This window comes from Balearica regulorum, chromosome 1 (assembly GCF_011004875.1).
Source record: "Balearica regulorum gibbericeps isolate bBalReg1 chromosome 1, bBalReg1.pri, whole genome shotgun sequence".
In the NCBI taxonomy this organism is placed as follows: Eukaryota; Metazoa; Chordata; class Aves; order Gruiformes; family Gruidae; genus Balearica; species Balearica regulorum.
Window position 1 is genome coordinate 167,261,941 of NC_046184.1, and position 21,766 is coordinate 167,283,706.

General features: G+C 35.0%; 1 protein-coding gene across 3 annotated transcripts; it reads left to right on the top strand.

Moving 5' to 3' along the window:
- The first annotated feature begins 1,433 nt into the window (after positions 1-1,433).
- On the top strand, positions 1,434-12,008 carry SLITRK6 (SLIT and NTRK like family member 6). Of its 3 annotated transcripts, none has more exons than XR_012833248.1 (3): positions 1,434-1,910; positions 5,218-8,022; positions 11,687-12,008. XR_012833248.1 is itself a non-coding variant. In XM_075741530.1 (3 exons), the coding sequence occupies exon 3, from the start codon at positions 5,233-5,235 to the stop codon at positions 7,753-7,755; it is 2,523 nt and encodes an 840-aa protein (XP_075597645.1). In that variant the 5' UTR covers positions 1,434-1,910; positions 4,588-4,767; positions 5,218-5,232; the 3' UTR covers positions 7,756-8,144. The 3 variants fall into 3 exon arrangements, 2 of the variants coding, with proteins under 2 accessions (XP_075597645.1, XP_010304365.2); XM_075741530.1 differs by lacking the exon at positions 11,687-12,008 and adding an exon at positions 4,588-4,767 and having other exon boundaries at positions 5,218-8,144; XM_010306063.2 differs by lacking the exon at positions 11,687-12,008 and having other exon boundaries at positions 5,218-8,144.
- Positions 12,009-21,766: the final 9,758 nt, after the last annotated feature.

Consider the following 21,766-nt stretch of genomic DNA (forward strand, 5'->3'; position numbering starts at 1 on the left):
TTCAAAGTAGGAAAATGCAATCAAATAAGTGATGTGTTGAAATGAGTGGAAATAAAATTGTTGCTGTTTCTTAGGGATATTTTATCTTTTTTATTATTTTGCTAAATTACATATTTTATCTGTAGAAAATTAAGTAATAAAGAACCCATCCTAATAAGCCAAGGCATATATACATATCCCTATATATATGTATATATGTGTGTGTACATATATAGGATAAGATCTTGATAGCCTTCATCACATGGAACAGTACGTCACGATACCCCTTCAAAGGCCATGGAGGCCACCTGGAAATCTATCAGCACAAAAGTTGTTCCTGGAATCTGACTGTCATTGAGGCTGTAGTAAATAATCTGTGAAGTAATCCAAGACACAATCAGGAGAAAACAGAAATGGTATGCTCTACAGGGTAAATACACTGAAGCACCAGATCTATCGTTGCTCATCAAAAGGTTTTGCGGCTCCATGGCAGTGGAATGAAGAAGGAAGTAGCATTTGCAGCATATAAAGCCATCCCATGCAGTGCAGGAGGGGTGACGAAAAATCTTCCTTGTATGGAACAATTATTTTCCTGAGCTCTACTGCTAATTACTTGTTTATGAGCACAGACAAAATAGTACCTTAAGCATGACACATGCCTTTAAGAATATACTCCCCCCCCCTCCCCCGCCCCCCAAACCAGACTGTTTTTTGTCAAAGCAGTATTTCATGCAAACAGAATACAATCTCACGTGGATAGATACCAACACACTAGCCTAACACCTATAAAATGGACAATTACAATCAACCCAGGTTTTTTCCTACAGAACAAGAAGGGCAGTTTTAAAAAGGACTGTCAGCAATCATTGTGCAAGTATAAGCACTAATGTGTCAGGGTTTTTTCTAATTTTGGGGTTTTTTTTTCCCCAGAAATGAAGTATGTACAACTGTACATACTCATCCCTACCCCGGTCACGTTGAGTGGACTGGATTGAGAGCTGTACTGTCTCATTTATATATTTGTATAATCCTGCACTTCATTGTGATAGACATATTTTTCAGAGGACAAGGTTTCCCTTGTGGTGTGTTTTGTGGAGTGTATTGGGCTGGAATGCTTTCAGTTCCTAAAGCAAGCGTTTGCAGATATAAACTAAATGCAAGATCTGCCCAAGAGAACAAACTGCAAGAGCTGCAGTGCATGTTTACTGTTTTACAAAATCAGTCATTAACAGACCTTAAGCAATCTAGAAGATATTTAGCTGAATTTTACTTTCCGAGGTTCACTGAGATAAGGGAAAAAGGAGGTGAGAGAAATTGCAGGAGGAGGAGCTGATCTGTCTCAAGGTGGAGCTGTATCTTGTATTAAATGACATTGGCAGATTAAAGCTCTGTGGTGGGGAAGGGCTTAAAGGCTGAGTCAAAAGCCAAGAAGTCTCTTTATTTACGCCTACCTCCCAGCCCCTGGCAATCTGACTAATAACAAACTGAGCTAGCAAGAAAGACTAGAAAGAGCAGAGAGAACACAGAAGCAGCTTGGATCTAAAAATCTGATAAACCAAGTGATCAAGTCAAGCTCTGCTGAGCATCTTGTTTGTTTACTGCATGCAAATGCTTGCAAACAGTTAACTATATGCAGAAAAGTCAGCATAGCTGTGAAGTATGCTGTGAATTTTAATTGAGGAAAAAGGACAACTCCTCACAGGATGGTCTAATGTGCACGCTGCCTGGAAGATTTTTTCAATTGAACGCTTTGTACTTTGTCTTCTGAACAAGGATTTTAACTTTATGGAACTGTAGTATTACCAGAGCTTGCAGCAAAGTGAAACTCAGAAGAAAGTGTGCATTTTTCACAGGGAAAAATTGCATCGCATTGAAACAGCTGCTCCAACTGTGCGTTACCGAGCGTTTCAGGGAGTGTTACTGCTGTACAGGTAAGAAAGATTCCGGTTAGTTAATTAGCTGAGCATATGAGAAATTCATTTCTCAGTACCAGTTGAATTTATTTTTCTGCATGACTTTGCATAACTTTTATGTTAAATGATGGCAATTTATACTGTATTTCAAACAGTCTTCCAGTGCATTTATTCAAAGTGCCAACTGTGTAGAATGTGTGTATTAAGGAAACGCTGATTTCAGATCCCTTGAGGGGGGAGGAATGGATGTTTGCTTTTATTTCCTGAAGTGCAAGAATGATCTTAAATGCATCATCTGACTGTGATTCCCTTCAGAATTTAATAAACAATCCTGAAGGCTTTTAGAAATTACCAATTCTTAATTTGAGCCTTTGAAAATCTTCAATATGCATTTTTTAAACAGCTGAATTAAAACAAACAAACCAACTCCCAAGTAAAATGAAGCAAGCTATTTCAATGTTTTAAAAACACATGGATTATTACTTGTCAGGCATGTGATGCCTTTGCTATAAAGTGACTACTTCTGACAGTATTCAACTTTGCCTTGTAGAAAGGACTGTGACATTTTTTAGTCTTTTAGAATTCCTACTGCAAAAACCTTACAGTGTGCACTTAGTAGTGACTTACATGAAAGCAGACAAAATGAACAAACTTAAGTTACCATATATAATTTGCTGAAAAAACTCACCATATGAAACAGAAAAATGTCAGTTTTGTCAAGTCTTTTAAATGAAATTTTATTTTATTGTGAATTCTTTTGGCTAGATGTTGATCATCGGTTACTTGAAAGCAGTTTTTATTTTACAATAGTAGCCCACTGAGATCTTCATTACATATTCCTGAGTGTTCAGATCAAAAAAAAAAAAAAAAAAAATGGAAAAAGGAAAAAAGAATACAACTCTCCTATTAATTTTTGTTGTGTGTATATGTGTGTGTGAGTTCTGGCAGCGCTGCCCACAGAGGTATGACGATGATTAAAATGGGAATGTTTTCCAATTGGTTACAAATGTTGTTACTTTCATCTCTGAGAGGAGGGCTTTCATTTTTATAACCCAATTTCTCAATATGCACTGGAATGCAACATGCTTTTCAGATTTTTATGTTTTTTCATTTAATTTTGCTCAGGGACTTTATAAGTGCAGTTTGAGTTTGATGCAGATTGAAGCTGGAATTCCTACAGAGAAAAAGTGTACAGAAATAAAGTCTAATTAGTCATACAGTAGGTTTGAAGCTGGCATCTGTGTCAAGAGCCTGCATTTTTTACCTTGGGTCACTGGAAAGGATATTGATGCATGTAAAGCAAGAATAAATCTCTAGCATAACATGATCCTAGAATTATTCTGCATACTTCAAAATAATATCTTGACATGTTGTGTCTTATCCAATACTTCTTGGGAAAATACACTTAAAGACATAGATGTTAAACAGGCAGCTGGAGTTCAAGGAGTGTTATATGAGACAATAAAATTATTTGTTCTACTGAAACAAAGATATAAGTTCATATGTTTAGGGACACTTTTTCTCACACTGTGAATTGCACTTACTACTTCTAAATTCATACATCTACTCCCACTTAACAGGAACTACTAATGGAGAAAAGCATAATTAATTCACTGTGCACACATTTGCTGTTGTTGCATGTGCATGGTGTGTGCGTGTAATACTCATACCATCACACTTAAGCGCATGTACAAATCTTTGCAGTCAGCTTTAAGGGAAGCCTTGAGAGATGGTGTTGCTAGTAACAAAGGTACATGATGATTAAAATATGTAGTGATGAGATGCCAAATCATATGACCGCACTATAAGAATATTCATGCATGTAATTGAATAGATTCTTGTAAAAGGTTCTAATCTTTCAGAAATTAACACTTCAGCTGGTTAATTGTCTAGTGGTGTTCTGTACTTCATGTTTAAATAGCTTACTTTGAAAAATCAAGTGACCTTTATTAGATGGATTACTTAAGAAACCTGCTTAGTTCAGCCCTAGAATAAATAGCGTACCCCAAAAAAGTTCTTGTGTTTTAAATCATCCATTCCATTGTAAGATTTATTTTTTTTTCTTTCAGGAAATGTGGAAATGTTTAATTAAAGATTATAAACAGTGATTTCACTCCATCTCATATATCAAGAATTACCATTGTTCTTGCGAATTAGACAGCCTTGGCAGAAAGGAACAGAGAATCTTCAAATGGAATGTAGCATAAATTAATTCAAACCATTGATAACAAATGCTTGATTTCAACATGTAAATTTTGCTTGTGATTCCATAGTTGTACTTTAATGATGGATTTATTAGGTCCTGCGAAGTTCAAGATCAGCTTGACAGGTGATAATTTGTTACATAACATATGGATGATACTGGTGATCATTTTCAACTAGTAAAGCACAGTTAGTTCCATGTACATTTCAGTTTTTTCCCAGTAATTAATGATTATAATAATAGGAAGGAGTCTAATAATTAATCTAAAAAAAAAAAGTTTGCCCCTTTCTTACCTGTTTCTTCTGACATGTCCTGTATTGTCAGTTCTCTCTTCTTTTTTTAATTGTGTACACAAATATTTTATGTGTATATTATACACACATGTATATTAATTACACTGTGTGCTGTGTTCCCACTTTCACTAAATATCCACAAATTATAACATTAAAATTTAAGTAAAGAAAAAGAATTATTTTGCTACTTCCTTTTCAGTTTGGGGGTACAACGATTGCAGAGGAAATACCTTTTGATTTACATACATAATGCAGAACCAAAGGAGAGATTCCTTGTATCCTGACTGAATCGGCTTCTGCTCACAACATATTGTTGAACCAAACCAAATCTTATTTCTTCTCTTCAGCAGCTGGACAACATTAAGTTGATCTTAGCAAGGTATTCTTAAAATTTGCAGCGCTATATGGTGACACAAAGCAACGATCCAAAATACTATATTAGCCTTGATATAAGTTGCTTGAGGCAGTAACTTATTACTGCTGTCCACTGGCAAACATTCTAGATGGTGTGTAAATAAAGACAGCACACTCCTGATTATCTCCTACTTTGGTATATCAGCATGAAAGTACTGAAGTGCTTATGACTGTGTTTATTGATTCAGTACATTAAATATATTTTTTTCTGCTTAGAAAATCATTCAAATGTTTTGCATAATATAATATTGTTTGAAAGGGGATATAGCTCAAAGACAAGTATTAGGCATGGTTATCACTCCTCCCTGCCCCACCACCCCAGAAAAAAACATAAAAATCAACCCTGTGAAATGATGACTCAATTACTTTTCCTTTTTCTTTTTTTTCTTTTTTCTTTTTTCTTTTTTTTTTCTAGAATCTTCTGGGCAAGATGAAGCTCTGGATTTTTATTCTATATTCCGTTGTGATTGCATCTGATCCTTTCCAGTCACAGTCTTCTTTTTCTTCAGTCAGAGGATCTTGTCAGAATTTGTGTTCCTGTGAAGAAAAGGATGATACCATGATTATAAACTGTGAAGAAAGAGGCATCAAGATGGTATCAGAAATAAATGTCCCACCATCACGGCCTTTCCATCTTAATCTGTTAAACAATGGCCTGACTACATTACACGTGAATGATTTTGCTGGCCTTGTTAATGCTATCTCTCTACATCTTGGTTTTAATAATATTGCAGATATTGAGCCTGGGGCGTTCAATGGTCTCAGCCTTCTTAAGCAACTTCATATCAATCACAACTCTTTAGAAACACTTAAAGAAGATACATTTAATGGATTGGAAAATTTGGAGTTTCTTCAAGCAGACAACAATTTCATCACAGTGATTGAAGCAAGTGCCTTTAGCAAACTCAACAGGCTTAAAGTGCTTATATTGAATGATAATGCCATTGAGTATCTTCCTCCAAATGTATTTCGTTTTGTGCCATTGACTCATTTAGATCTTCGCGGAAACCAGCTACAGACACTTCCCTATGTTGGCTTTTTGGAACACATTGGTAGAATACTAGACCTTCAGTTGGAAGACAATAAATGGGCCTGTAACTGTGATTTGCTGCAGTTGAAGATATGGTTAGAAAACATGCCGCCTCAGTCAATAATAGGTGACGTTGTATGCAATAGTCCTCCAGTAATCAAAGGCAGCATCTTAAGCCGGTTGAAAAAAGAATCACTTTGTCCCACTCATCCTGTCAATGAACTTGAAGACCCTTCAGGGTCACTGCCCTTGGTTGTAACGACCTCTATCAGTGATAGTCACCTATCGACTAAGGTGATTCCTATCCTGAAAGCTCCTACTAAAGAACCAAGTTTAGTGCTTCATACTTCAAAGCCTACTACTCAATTTCCAGGATTCTATTGTCCTGTCCCCTGCCACTGCACCAGCCATATGCTCTCAGGAGTTCTCATGCACTGCCAGGAGCGAAATATTGAAAGTTTGTCTGATTTAGGACCCCCTCCTCCAAATCCTAAAAAGCTTATTCTAGCTGGAAACATTATTCAGACATTACTGAAATCAGATCTTGTGGACTATGCCAGTCTGGAAATGCTTCACCTGGGGAACAATCGCATTGAAATCCTTGAGGAAGGATCCTTTATGAATCTGACTAAACTGCAAAAATTATATCTCAATGGCAATCATCTTACAAAGCTAAGTCAGAATCTCTTCCTTGGCCTTCAGCACCTTGAATACTTGTACCTTGAATATAATGCCATCAAAGAAGTTTTGCCAGGGACATTTAATGCAATGCCAAAACTTAAGGTCCTCTACTTAAATAACAACCTTCTGCAGACTTTGCCACCCCATATCTTTTCAGGTGTTCCACTCGCCAGATTAAATCTGAAAACAAACCAATTTGCTCATTTACCTGTGAGTAATGTCTTGGATGAACTGGATATGCTGGTACAAATTGAACTTGAAGACAACCCCTGGGACTGTACCTGTGATTCAGTTGGGCTGCAAAAATGGATACAAAGACTGAGTAAGAATACAATGATGGGTGATATTTTTTGTAAATCTCCAGGACATTTAGCAAAAAAAGAACTTAAATCCCTGAACAGTGAAGTCTTGTGTCCAGGTTTAATAAACAGCCCTGCTCTACCAACTCATGCCAGTTTTGTAGTTGTGACAACTTCTACTACTACTACCAACACGGCAGACACCATCCTGCGGTCCCTTACAGATGCTGTCCCACTTTCTGTTCTAATATTGGGACTTCTTATTGTGTTTATAACTATTGTATTTTGTGCAGCAGGAATAGTTGTTCTTGTTCTGCATCGGCGACGAAGATGCAAAAAGAAACAAGTGGATGAACAAATGAGGGATAGTAGCCCAGTTCACCTTCAGTACAGCATGTATGGGCATAAGACAACACACCACACAACAGAGCGCCCAGCAGCGACTCTCTATGAGCAACGTATGGTTACTCCCATGGTTCAGGTCTACCGCAGCCCATCCTTCAGCCCCAAGCATACTGAGCAACAGGAGGAGGGAAGTGAGAAGGAAGCTAACGATTCCAAACATCTCCGCCGAAGTCTTCTGGAAAGAGAGAACAGTTCACCTCTTACAGGTTCAAATGTCAAATATAAGGCTACGGATCAATCTGCTGAATTTCTGTCTTTTCAGGATGCCAGCTGCTTATATAGAAACATTCTTGAAAAAGAGAGAGAACTGCAGCAGCTAGGGATTACGGAGTACCTAAGAAAAAATATTGTCCAGCTCCAGCCTGACATGGAAGTTCATTATCCTGGAGCACATGAGGAGCTGAAGCTAATGGAGACACTCATGTACTCCAGGCCAAGAAAGGTTTTTCTAGAACAAACTAAAAATGAGTATTTTGAACTCAAAGCTAATTTACATGCTGAGCCTGACTACTTGGAAGTCCTGGAGCAGCAAACATGAAGTGATAATACATTGAGCTGGGGCCGAATTTCTGTAATTCTATTTTAAGTTGGAACCATTGTAAATAAAAGTGCCTTATAATAACATGTCAACAGTCAGAACTTAAGCACAGCAGTAATCCTAGCAAAAAAAACTCAGGGATCACTGTGGGAAGCCATGGGGTTGTGTGCAGGCAATATGTCTCACCCCAAGTTAAACATGAATTTTGTGTGATTGAACTGTGGGAGGAAGATTGCTTATTGTAATATTCCTCAACATTTTAAAAAGGTGTGTATGGCACTCTCCATTCTGTACCCAACCTATGGAAAAAATATTTGTTACCTTTACTCTTTCTTTTTTTCCTCAGTTTAATTAGATTCCTTTTAAAAAAAACAAAAAAAAAAACAAACAAAACAAAACAAAAAAACCCCCCAAACCACCTGTGTTTGTAGTTATAAGGTTAGAGTGTATCGGTTAGGTTAGTACATGCACTGCATACATGATCATTGTCTACATCTCCACCTAACATACCATTATAATAAATATGAAAGGATTTGAAATGTTGTCATACTAAATGTCAGTTTTAAAAAAACAAACATACAAACACAAATAAGAAAATATTTTTGTGTATGCACCAAGAGCCTGCAAATATTTAAGTATTTTACACAGAACTTCATCGTGTGCATTCCGTATCAGTATGTGGAAGGAAAAATATGTAACTATGTTTACCCAACATCTTCAATGAAGAAAAAAGCAAGCCTTTTGCTACTTTCCCTATCTTATAGCTTTACCTAAGTTTGGACAATCTTTTCTTGAGCTGCTGCTATATAATATTGTGCATCACTGGTGTTTCAACTCATAATCCTGGGCAATTTGAAAAGCTACTGAGAATCAGCTGTAAATATGTTACTGTGTTTAATAAGTTTGATCTATATATATATATATAAATAACTTCTGTGCTGGCTTTAAATATTCTTGGAGGAAATGAGTTTGCTGTGGCTAGGAACTTCCAAGTGCAAATACAGATCATTTCCCACCCTACCCAAAAGCAACTCTCAGACAGAATAACTGCAACAGTAAACACATGTGAGGAAGAATAATAGTATTTAGCTGTTTGTATAAAAATATGTTATATTTTCTGAAATTAGAAGAAAATAAAATGTTGTGGGAAAAATAGATAAAAAAGTAGAACACTGCAGGTTTATTTTTGCAATGAATTCTAGCTAGATTTATATTTACTATTTATTCTGTATAATTTTGTAATTTTTTTCAACTCACAAGAAAAGAAAAAGCTTATTCCTGGCTGCCTTTCAAGCAAATCAAGGAACTGCTCTCTATCAAGGAAAAAGAAATAAAGAGTTTTTTAAATGTCTTTTTCTTAAAGGTCACTTTTTAAAGAAGGCAGCAACTTCTGCATGCACAAGTTTAGAACTGTTTGGGAATTAAACACAGTGCTTCTCACTCGTGTCATGTGGACAGAAGCATCTTGTCCAGAGTGCAGTAAAGCCCTTCAATTTCTGTGCATGACTGATACGGTGCCAAAACATAAATTCTGATCTGCGTTTATCTTCCTCTAAGCAAATCTTTTGTAAACTGACTATGCATGAACTTTCTTTCTTTTTTTTTTTTTTTATTTCTATTTGTAGAGCAAAAGATCAGCTTAATTAACTACGTCTTCATATGTATGCTAAACATAGCATTGAAGTCTTGATAAACTCAAAGTAAAAAAGATATATTCTTTAGTTCAGCTTACTGTTGATGTCTTACCTATTTGTATATACAAATGTGAGTTCTTCATGTTCTTTGCACATAAATTTCTGACAGAAAATTTTCCTATACTACATACGAAAGTCAGATTCTCAGTTCTTTCAAATTTTCATAGAGATAATGACTTTGATGGTGCTATACTAATTTCTTTGATTTGAGGATCTGACCACATGTTGTCTCTGTTAACAAATCAACTTCCCTATTAATATTTTTGAGGTGTCATTAATTTGCTATGGAAGTCAAACTTTTTGACTTCCAAAAACAAAATGTCAATTATTAGAGAATAACTATTATTCCCTCTTTCTATGATTGAGAATAATTTCATTCAGAACACCTGCATATTTGAGAGTATTAGGAAGAGTGAATCAGGTTACAACATAGATGTTTCAATGCTGTATTTATTCCAGACGAGTAAAGATAATGCTAAGTATTACTTGTGCAGGTAAGGGTGAGACAAAATGGAAAATGCAGCTACATTAACTTTACATTAACTTAGGTATCTAGTGTTATTTTAGCTCTCCTTGCAAATTGAAGACGTGAATGGGCTTCATTGACATACCATAGCACCTATGGAAAGCCATACCCTGATCTGGAGGAGCAACTGGAGCCCAGGTGGTATAGCTTAGAACATAAAAATGACACTAGATGTCTACATTTAAACAATTTAGTTTCACACAGAAAAAAATCTAAGTAACTATTATTTGAAATAATTAAGATCCAATGAAAAATTTAATTCAGTCAATGGAAGAAACACTAGAAGTCTTTGAATATTGAATCAGACCTGCTAATATTGTTCTCTTCTGAATTTTCAGACATGTCAAATTAGTGTAGAGAAAACAAAACAATAAAAATGTACATGATTCTTGATAACAGAGTTTAGTATTTTAGTGTCTTTCATTTCAGTATTTATTTCCATTAGTAAAAAAAGGGTATAAAAATAATACCCTAAAATTGGCAAAATGCAGAGTAATGATGATTCAGGCCCTCAGATTTAAGAGAAATAGCTTCAGACTAAAGACAATTGCCACATGCACAGATGTCACTTTGCTTAGCTGCTAACAGTTACTTTAGGACAACTGTGTGGCAAAACGTTCTTCTTCATTGCAGTCTCAAAGCATCAGAAAGAAGAGTGAGCTAAACTCATGTCAAAGCAACTCAGTTATACAGCTGTTTCAGAGCATCACTCAGCAGAATTAGAGAGCTTTAGCATTTAGCTTTCCCTCAGCAGGGAGATTCACATTATTCATTGTATAAGGGTAACTGTACTCTGTGTCAGTCTGTAACACTGCAAGTGGTTTTGCAGTATCCAGGAATCACTAGGATGTGGCACACAATCCACTTTCCTATCGTCTGGCTCTACTGGACTGCCATGTAGTGAAATGTATTTGTATGATGAGGAGTCTGCCTATAGCCTTACCTCTTAATAACACTCTCAGACAGTGGTTTTCCAGCTATGAGGAAGCTTTATATTGCTATAACAAAAAGAGATAAGAATTTGGCCTTATATGATTATTCTTCAACTGAAGAATGTCAATATCTGCTGATAAAATTATGACATAAGGAAGGTATCATGTACAAAGAAAGAACGGTGCAATATCTGTTTCTAAAAGTTCCTCAGAACACTTTCATTATAACAATTAGAAATGTGTCCTTAATGTTATTGGTGTTTACGGAAAGTTGGGAGTGGTATTCAGAAATATTTTTGTTAAACCCATATTCTCTTTTCCTTTTCTTTTTCTTTTTTTTTTTCTTTTTTTTTTCTTTTTTTTTTCTTTTTTTTTTTTTTCCTAGTGGCAGGCACGGTTAAGTGTTTTGATACATTTCACTTAGCTAGAAAAATAGAGGTTGGAAGGCAAAGCATGTTTGACAGTTTGCAACAAAGTGGATCCATTTTTCTCCTGTCAGCACAATAGTTTAATTGAGTGCAAGAACAGTGCTTCGTCAAGCACACTGGTGTATGTGGCAGCTATGTTACTGTTGTTAGGGTACCTCAAGGTAACCAACTCTACCATTTTTCCCCTCACATTTGAGTGAAGAAAATATATTAAATAACACTATAGACCTGTTCCCTAAATAAACAGATATTAAAGCAGTTTATTGCACTTTTTTATTTTAAACTGTTTTTTTATCTTTTCAACTTTATAAAAGTCAAATGTATTTCTCTTTCTTTTTCTTCCTGCTACAGGTATTTTTCACACAGACTTTTAGTACTGATACTTGAATATATTACCTGCAGTGATGCCTCTCCAAACTTCTGAACAGAAAAAACCCAACACCCCAACCCCAAATACCCCTTCCAACAAAACCTGTCAATTTACACATAAATTAAGGCATTTGCCTATTCAGCAACAGTCCAATATTTTCACACATTCTTCTCCATTAGAATGACAGATCAACCTTTTTATAACCAAATTCCAGATTGAAAATGAGTTCATACTTTTTATCAGTAATATGAAAAGCTACCAAATTAAAATCCAAAACTTTTCCACTTGCAGTAATTTTTTTTCTCTGATTGGAATCTGAGGATCAGTTTTTTTGCCCCTCTTTGCATGACAAAGAACCCCACAGTATGACCCCAAATAGAGGATGTTTGCAATGTACCACTTACCTACATGGAGATTACTAATTGTACAGTATGCTAAACTGAAAAGATAAGTTTGACTGGGATCAGAAACCATCTTAAAAAGATCCATTTCTGGTGTGTTAATAAAATAGGGTATTTACCACAAAAATCCCACATTATTTCACAAGGTAAAGTAATAGTGGCAAGGAAAAAAATGGAGACTGAATCTCAAAGTCATCATCAGAAGTGATTCTGGATTATCATTCTGAGGATGCCATTGTCTACAGCAGTATATCAGCCACACCAACACAATCTGCAGGTTTCATGTAGATGCACTGAATTCATCATCAGGGTAAAAAACAATCAAGCACTTGTCTTATTTCAAAAGATCAGCTGAGAAACTTTCTTAAGAGACTGGCATGTTTCTCTCCTCTTGTGCTCCCAAACACAGAATACCCTCATTTCCATTAATGAATTTCCTGCTCAGCCATAGACAGCTCTCTGGCAGTACAATCTGCTGTGGCAATTGAAACCTACTCCTGGGAGAGGTTTTACAGTATGTGCGTTGCTTTCAGTGTTCAGTTCCTCGGGGACTTGATTTTTGGTGCACCCTGTTGGATTTAAGACAGGGAAGATGGGTCTGTTATTGATCTTGTATTGTAAGTCAAAAGATCTGTCCTTTTTTGATTTTCTGAAGTTTATGATATTCTTGATCTTGTTCGAGGAGTTGGTATCAAATCCTTTTGTTCATTGAAACAGAAGTGAGCCTTAGCTGGAACCAATATGGGGAAGTTAATCACCATACTGAAAAGATATAGCATGGCATTTTCTTCCCTGCACATCTCCTAACAGTCAGCTTTGGCTTTTTGACACAACGGAACAAATTCTTAAGAGCCACAGTCTAATGGAAAGCAGCTAACCTCAAGGAAGAAAGTAAAACACCAGATGTTGTTCATGTCTATAAAAGCAAGATGCGATGAATGACTTTTTTTTTTTTATTTATTCAGCTTCACCAAGATGGAGTGCAAGTACATGTGCACAGCACATGTCATAAAACATTTACCAAAGTTTTGTGTTTTAAAAGACATTAACTTCAAAATATTCACCGTATGTTCCTCCTGTTACTACTGGAAAGACTACTTCTACTCCTACTATTGCTTTTAGTTGATGCAATGGAACGACTAAACCGAATACAGAAAAAAAGAAACAACTTGGGTTTGTATTTCAAAGAGAAATGTTATTTACTGTAACTTCAGCTGTTTGCCCTTGTAGACAAATTCATGCAAATTATTTAATTTTAAGATAAATTGTTTTACAAGTTAAGATTTTTTTAAATTCTTCCAGTTGTAATTAATTACCAAATAAACTACAGAAGAGTGGATAATTAATTGTTCAAACAGAAAGAAGTCTGAAACTTTTATATATGCAGAAATGCTATGGAATGTTAGCATAAACTTGCACTTTAAAATAAACTATAAAATTTATTTTGTTAGCTCATAAAAGTTACTATTATTTTTCATTTTAAATTAACAGGCATCTCACCATTTTTGCATTTTTTAAATTCAAAGCCAACATAACACTTCCATAATGGCACATATTTGGATTAAATACATATTAAATGGTTCTATATTAAGACATATTAAAAAAAAATACTGTCAAATATAATCTGATACTCCCCCAATCTTTCCCTGCTGAAAATGTGTAGTGTGCTGTGCAAAAAAATTGCACATTTCCTGGGCAAGGAGAACAAATAAGAAGATGAATTATTTTGTATCTTTGTTATATGCACTTTTTGGGAAGTAGAATATTATGGAATCCCATCTCTGTGGTACAGTATGTTCACACAGTTCATATGAGATGTAATTATGTAAGAAGTTCATACTTAAAACAATTAAATGCATGACATTCTTAACAGAAGAGCTTTGCCTAACTAGTATTCTATGCAATCATGTTATTTTTGTAAATGGAAGGTTGTTGCAACTGCATTTTTTTAAAAGATCTTGTGTGTTAAATGTTCTTTGAATATAACTACTAGATCAGATCCCAAAGATCCTCTCAAATCTTTATGAAGCTGGATAAGACACAAGATTCCAGCCTGCCAATTCTGGGCTAATTTATGGGCATCCAGGCACCCTGGATCTTTGGGTACTTGGAGGACAGTGAAAAACCCTTAAGGTCATGTGTTATAGATGAAGAATTTTTGAGCAACAGTTAATGATTTAGATTGCTCTTTTCATCTTGCTTGAGGTGTTCAATATTCTACAGTATTGTATCATATGATTTAAGGATGAACGTAAAACATTAATAAATCAGAAATGTAGCATTTAGATACTGCAGTTCACAAAAGGTAAATAATTCCATGAGATATCATGAAATGAAGATTAAGATATGGAGATTTTGACTGTCATGTGTTACATGTCTTTAAGTAATAGATCACTTCAGGAGAGATGAGAAGGAGGTGGTGTTGCTGTCTATTGACCACTCATGCATTCAGATTTCCTGAAGGCAAATGCTGTGCTGAGGATATCTATCTTCATGCTGCCATACAGGATATCATGAAGGCTGAATCATGTTCTATAGATTCTAAAGTAATTGTTTATTATAGACTGAAATCTATCACTGCTCTAAGCATTGAAGTGTCATTTGACGTCAACTGGACTTCTTGCAGGCTCAGATTCCATGATTATTTTTATTCATAAAAATGACCACAGAATAAACACAAGCTTTACTATTTTCCTATGTAAAAGCAATCTTGTAAAGAAAATTATGAAATTTTTTATTCATGTCCTGATCCAAGAGCCATTAAAGCTAAGGAATGATGTCTTTTGGATCTGGAGTTATGCATCATTGTCTTAAAAGTCTATAGTTTTGTCTATACAGATATATATTAAAAAAAAAAAAAAAAGTGTGCAAAAACTTACTGGTGTTGCTGCACCAGCCAGCATGAATTGGAAGTAGACCAGACCAGTGACTGTTCATATAAGGCCCAAACATACGTTAGCTTCACAAAAATTAATCTGAAGATTCCCATGACACTGTCTCCTGAAACATGAAAGGTATGTGTCTGGTTTTTACTCTCATTTTTTCTAACAGCTAGGTATGTAAAGAAGATCACAACATGGGTTATAAAGGTGAATATCAATAGTAAACACCTAAAAGGTATTTGGATAATAAGAAAACCTTCTTCACTGGAAGGGGTAGCACAGCACTGAAATGCGTTACTCAAAGTATCTGTGGAACCCTAGTCCGCAGGAGATTTTCAAGACTTTACTGTACAAAGTCACAGGGAGTCTAGAGGAAGCAACAGACCAGCTCAAAGCAGGAAATTGGACTAGGCAACCTCCAGAGGTCCCTTCCAGGCAAAATATCTGTGGTTCTATTACGATTCTGCAAAAGATTTTTGAGGGCAAAGTAGAAAAGTCTTTCTCTTCTATACATAGGTTTCCTGAATATAAAGTAAAGGAAAAAGGCAATACTCACCAAACACTGTCATGAAATAAAGCTTTTCAACTAACTTCTGTAAGATATAGAGAATCAGTAATATTGATGCTGCATCAAATTAAACAGTACTCTGATGTTGGTCTGAATACATGTGAACTGTGGTTACCTAAGTTTATTGGGCTTTGGTATTTGTTTTTCTTACATGACAGGTGATTTCAAATTTCTAAATAAAATACTGAAACTATCTGAAAATCTTGAAGAGTGGTCTGTTTCTGTACTGGTTGAATTAATGAACCTTGTTTTCTTGACATACTGGTGTTGTAATTCTTCACACATTTCAAAGGTAGTGACAATCTTACTTTTTCAAAGGATCTTGCAATCTTTAACAGTTCTTACTTTATACATTCTATTTGTCCAAAGGCCAAATTATTATGCAGTCTATGATTAATATACATTTTAAATTAAATTTTTTTTTACATAAAATGCTACTTTGAATCTTTCATATTATAAAGCAGCAGTTGGAGTAAGGTGCATCTCTAAATGCAACTGATTTAGTAGAATTGGGATCTATTTGATATAAGTAGGTTTTGATTGTTAAAAGTCGTATGACAATTTGCTTAGCTCTACAGTTAGGGATTTGAGAGGGGGCTGGTTTTTATATTTGCTTATGATGCTTCTGGCAACAGTAACTTCGTGGAGAACTTTTGATACTCCTTAAAAAAAAGTACCTAGTATAGTTAAGTAGTGTTTAGAATCACTATACCTAAAAAATTATCCTGAAAAGACTATACTTTCAGTTTGTTTGCTGTATTCCCTAGGTGGTATTGGATGTACACTCAGCTTTTATTGTTTCATCAGCTTCATTTGCCACTTAGCTAGGATCAGATTTGCAACTATATCAATGGAATATTTAAACAATATGAAATTTCTAGGCTTTGATGATTGAAGTGAGCATACTTCTTTCTAATAAACACATCATCACAGATGTGCTTATTGATAGTTGATTATGCATTGATTATCATCACGTCAGTTAATTGTCTTGGTTATTTCTATCTTCTTTTGGGTCACTAACCACTGCAAGTAATACTGTAAGTGCCACTTTCTTTTCCGCATGAAAAATCTAAGAATGACAGTCCTTTAAGAAATATTAATATTAGAAAACATATTAATTCCATTACATGTGATGCAAGTACTCAATGGGACTACTTAATAGGACTTATTTATCCATATACATTTTCTCAGATGAAAAATCTCTTTGGTTTTTGTTGGACTTTGAATTATCTCAGAAAATAGCTCATTCTTCTCTTCTTCAACTTTCAAATCCTATGTTTTCTTAGAGTGTGTTGTTAAGGAAAAGAAAGTATGGGCAATATTAATGCTGAGCAGAGGAAAGCATATCAGACCTCTTTTTGGCCTAAGTGCAGTGCTGCATGCTAGTGTTAGTTAGTCATCAGTCTTTTCACAGTCCTTTACTGTGTGTTATCTATTACCTGGAACCAAATACTTCCGTATAGATTTAAAGCAAACAAAGATGCAATGACATTTTCCTTTTTCTTACACTCTTCTCTAGGTATGTACTGGACACTCAATGGATCTTTAATTTGACCTGGGATGGCTGTTAATAAATTCTTAGTATACACTTGTTTAGGATCACTGTGGAAACCAATTTTCTCAGACATAACTATAACTTGCTTTCTTGATATTTTTTTAATGGAATTTTTTTTAATATAAATTCCTAATAATTTCCATTCTTATGATAGTTCTGTATTATATTAATATAGTAAATTAAACCTCTTAAAGGTAGTACAAACATGTATGTGTTTCTACCAGAACAATTATTTAGCCACGTGAAGAGGAAATGAAAGATTCAAATTATTAAAATAATCACAGAGAATCATCCATAAAAATTTAATGAAACATCTGCTACTTTGAGCTTAAACACAGACATAAGATTGTAAAAGTTTTTCAGAAATAGATACAAAATTACTCCTTAATCCTGCAATTTAAAAGTAGAAAACGAGACACCAGTCATGTAATTCTTAGATATTAATGTCAATCAAAAATGTGATTGTTTTCTACATTTTGAAAATTTCCTTCCCACATAAAAAGTTTTTTCAGACAAGAGATGGCTAAACAGGCTATGGAAATAATGCACAGGTATTCTGGTAGTACTGCAGTGAATGCTTGGTCTTGCTTCTAATAGGAAGATCCAAGAGAGGACTGAAAAATTTAAGCAGTGTTTTAATCAAAACAACTGTAAAAAAAACCCCAAAACCCCCAAAACAAAACAACACAAAACAACACAAAGAAATAAGTCATTAAGGGGAAAAAAAAGGTTAAAAAAGAAGATAAAAACATTTCAAGTATTGATCTGTGGTGCTCTGCATTGCCTAACATGTATTTCTCTTCAATATATGTTTTGCTTCTTTTTATTGCTTTTTTGCTTCCATTTTTTTAAGCTTTTTTTTCCTTTTCTTTTTAAAATATATGTATAACTTTATGGCCCAAATAAATTTAAATTGTGGGGGTCTTAGGTGGCATCTTTCTAAGTGTTTGTTGCTCATCATTGGACGATGATGTAGTCTCTGTCATGGGCTTTGAAAACAAAACAGATGACTAAGGTCCTAATAAACTTGCTAGTGTATAACTCATTGCTTGGGTTCTTTTATCTTTTGGTGTAAAATCATAACAATAGAAACAAATAGAGCAATGGGAGCAGGGGAGGGGGAGGAAGAAAAGGAATTACAGCTCAAGCTGGCTGGGAATTTTCCATCAAAGTACAGCTTGATGGAAAAAAAAAATGTGTTTTCAAAACCCTCAGTATTTCACACAAGAAGACTTTTTTTGCAAAAAATAACACCTAATTTTTTCAGTTGAACACAGTTGTCAATAATTAAATATTTCAGTTTTTCAGATTGTTCTGTTTCAACATTATTTACCTCTAATCTTTCATAAAACCCTATGGAAACTGTAGGAGGTGAGCCTATGATTTTACTTCATTTTTTTTCTGTTGAAAAAGTTTATTCATTGAGCAACATCTTTCATTATATCTTTGCAATTTTCTATCTAGCTTGACTGCTGGAAGGCCTGGACACACAAAAATAATAGGAGTGTGGGAAATAGAGACTGCAAGATGGCAGAGTATTATCATACAATGATTTGGGTTGGAAGGGACCTCAAAGATCATCTAGTTCCAACCTCCCTGCCACGGGCAGGGACACCCTCCACTAGACCACGTTGCCCAACGCCCCATCCAACCTGGCCTTGAACACTTCCAGGGATGGGGCATCCACAACCTCTCTGGGCAACCTGTTCCAGTGCCTCACCACTCTCACAGTGAAATTTTTTTCTTTATATCTAATCTAAATCTACCCTCTGGCAGTTCTGATACAAGTTTCAGTGGCTGTAACAGCCAAAATTGGATCAGGAAAATGAAATGGAATGTTTCACTTTAGGAATCGTATACCTTTTTTTCTTTTTTTCTTTTTTTCTTTTTTTCAAAGAACATATTCATTAACAGATTTTCATGAATATTTTGCTATTTTACTTTCTGTTTTCATACAAGCTTAAACAAAACTGATATTCAAACTTTTCTATTTGACCAACTATGTGAAACACAACAAATTATTTGTGTCATATACTAAGATTATCAGTTCTCATGAACCTAATGTAAGAATGCAATTTATTGGGTTTGGGTGCCAGACTTTTAAAATGCACGCCTGACTAGGATCACACATACTAACTGACTGCAAGGCCTGTGAGCCTCTGCACTGGTGGCTCTTAGATTAGTAGCAGGTGATTATTCCAACCTACTAAAGGAGATCATGAAGGAGATGACTTGCAGCATGTACTTAATGTTCATAGGTTAGATGAAAGAGCTAAGCTACTGATTCCCACAGCCTGGAGAAGCTTCTAGCGGTGGATCCAAATCTTTCAGTGCAATTCCTTTCTAACTAGTTTAGAGAAAATTTAATGGGCATAAGAAAGAACTACTGAGAAATGTCTATTTATTTATTTATTTATTTATTCAATTTAGAAAATACAAAGTCAGCATCTGTGAAAGAGCTTGTCCCTTTTCTTCAGTTTTTGGTGGGTTTGGATTCATTTGTGGTTCCTTTTCCTTCCCTCTCCTCGCCTCGCCTCGCTTCAACCTCTCCTCTCCTCTCCTCTCCTCTCCTCTCCTCTCCTCTCCTCTCCTCTCCTCTCCTCTCCTCTCCTCTCCTCTCCTCTCCTCTCCTCTCCTCTCCTCTCCTCTCCTCTCCTCTCCTCTCCTCTCCTCTTTTCTCCTTTTTAAAGTATCTAATTCACAAAACCTATGTAATTTCCTTGATATGAAGGAATAAATATAATGGCAATTTAATAATTTATCTACATTTTATTATTGGCAATTTGTACAAAGATAGTGATTTTAGTTCTTTTCTGTTCAATTTCCATATTGCATCACAGAAACTTCATTACAGTAGGAACACCATGTCACTGGTATACTGTCAGTAGTCCAATTATCAAGGGATTTTGAATCATGTAAAAATGGGTGTTCAAGTGGATATTTCAACAATCTGAGAGGAAATAATTTGGTAAGCTGAAGAAACACTCTTTACTAGTACTTGCTATATCACTTAGAAAAGAGAATGGAGAATTACAGAATAAAAAAACTGAACTAAGCATAGTAATATTTGGATCATTTATTTTTTTTTAAGACCAACTGCTGTGTAATATTAAAGAGGAAGCTTTTTCTTGTATTAATGCTACACAATTATTTCTTCATTTCCATTTAAACATCATCCTCTGATGAAGTCTTCAGCTTTACCTGTGAGGCATTTACTAAAGAGAATTCTTTTTCTTGTTATCAACAACAAAACAGAAAAAAAATATCTGAGCGGAAATAAAAAAGCTGCTCTGCTAGCATCTTATCTGCTGTGGATGTATGTGTGTTTCTCCACCTATTTACCTACTAATCTTTCTTAAGCTGTGGGCATAGCGGTTGATCAGTTTTTCTACTCCAGCAGATTGTGTTTGTTAATCATTCCTAGTAAACACGCATTGGAATACACAATGGCCCATCAACAGGTTAAACTTCAAATTCGGGAAGTTCGATGAGGAATTCTGTCTTTGGTAACAGGTTTTGACTGTTTGTATAAAATAAACATGTGTGACAGTTATCAAATATTTTCTTCACAGTTGGTAGTACGTTAGGTATGTTATCAAAGATGAAATGCCAGCACTACCTAAAATTATTGCAGGGTCTGTTGGACCCTCCCTAGATCTGGAGAGCTATGGCCACTTCAACTACTGATGCTAGGACCCTCACTTGCTTTGATAATAAACCTGTGTTATTAGCGTGTATTTTCTGTATTAGGTAATTTAGACCTTTGGACAGTTAAAACTTTAATTGGAATAGCAATAAATTCTCAGCTCTGTGCTTATGATGTGTTCCCTTTTGCCTATAACAAAATTTGAGTAGACATTGAGAAAACTTTCTGGTGAAGTAGACAGCCAGGTAGGCATCAATAGAATGAAGTAATATCTATAATGAAGAAACAAATAGTAAGGTTTAAGCAGCGAGACAGCATTTAGGCAGATCAACTTTTATACTATATCTTAACCAAACTCTCATCAGCAAAACTTAGTGAGGTTTGAAAATCTTATAATCAACACCATCATTTTCATTCAAAGAGCACAATTTACAATAATCCTTCTGCATGAACATTAGGCCTTGAGGCATACACCTTTTTTCTTTTGCATTTTTATTTTTTCTTTTATTATTGTTTCATTTATTAAAAAATGTGGGTTTGCTACAGTGGTATTTCTTGAGCTAATGTTAATGGTTTCCATTTTTTTTCCAGAACAAGAATCCTTTCCCCATTATACATCCTGCTTTTTAAGTTATCAAGATGATTTTTAAGAAATAAAGTCTGTATTTCTCCATAGATTATACTACTTATCTACATTTGCTCCTAAACCCTCATTTTCCAAACAATGCAAGACTATACTTGATGTTATTGAAATGAAGAGCTACTTCTATTCATATGTAGAGTGGAGTGCCTCATATATGTTGCGGTATAGTAGAAACAAAGGTGATCCTTCTAAGAGGAGGCTGTGCAAGGGTTAAATCACAAGCAAGAGAATATACCTAAGGGCTTTGTATTCTGGAAGTTTAAGCTTCTAAACAGAGTAAGTTTTAACAAAAATAAAAAAAATTACAGCACTAATGAAAAACAGCTGAACCTTATCATCCATGAATAGGACATTTTAATACCGTTA